A 475-nucleotide genomic window follows, 5' to 3' on the forward strand; every position below is an offset into this window, starting at 1 on the left:
AATCGTGCATTATCAACAATAATATTAAAAGGGAATCTACTTTTCCCACTAGATTTGTCATCCTAAGTGTACCACATATGTAGTGTCAGTCAAGACCATTAAGGTTTCAGATATAGTGGCTATTAAAATCAATAATCAAACCATATCATAATCAGTTAGCATACCTGAATATGCTTTTTCCTTGATGAGATGCACTGTAATGTTTCCAAAGGTCTTGATTTGCCCTGCTTCAGGCCAGTACTTGACACACTTGATCTTGCCAGTCTCCTCTAAATTAGTAAGCATCACGCAAACACCACAGCGCTGCTCTACAATCATTCTCCAGAAGTCGTCCACAGTTGTATCCATTGGTCCTGGAATCATTCAAAATAAATTCATTTTTATGTTGACATTAAATGTCTATCAGCCATAATTCCTGGAATTGGTCGAAAGAATAAAATTATTTGTATGTTAAAACTAAACATTTATCAGCTGA

General features: G+C 35.4%; 1 protein-coding gene across 4 annotated transcripts in view; it reads right to left on the reverse strand.

The window, feature by feature from the left end:
- The window catches only part of LOC119592570 (tyrosine-protein phosphatase 69D-like), a 29646-nt gene that overhangs the window by 9978 nt on the left and 19193 nt on the right, over positions 1 to 475 (reverse strand). For all 4 annotated transcript variants that reach the window (XM_037941448.1, XM_037941449.1, XM_037941450.1 and 1 more), the window contains exon 17: positions 165 to 353. In XM_037941448.1, coding sequence (XP_037797376.1) covers positions 165 to 353 — 189 coding nt within the window. The remainder of the gene's footprint in view (positions 1 to 164; positions 354 to 475) is intronic.

The sequence above is a fragment of the Penaeus monodon genome, chromosome 30 (genome assembly GCF_015228065.2).
Source record: "Penaeus monodon isolate SGIC_2016 chromosome 30, NSTDA_Pmon_1, whole genome shotgun sequence".
In the NCBI taxonomy this organism is placed as follows: domain Eukaryota; kingdom Metazoa; phylum Arthropoda; class Malacostraca; order Decapoda; family Penaeidae; genus Penaeus; species Penaeus monodon.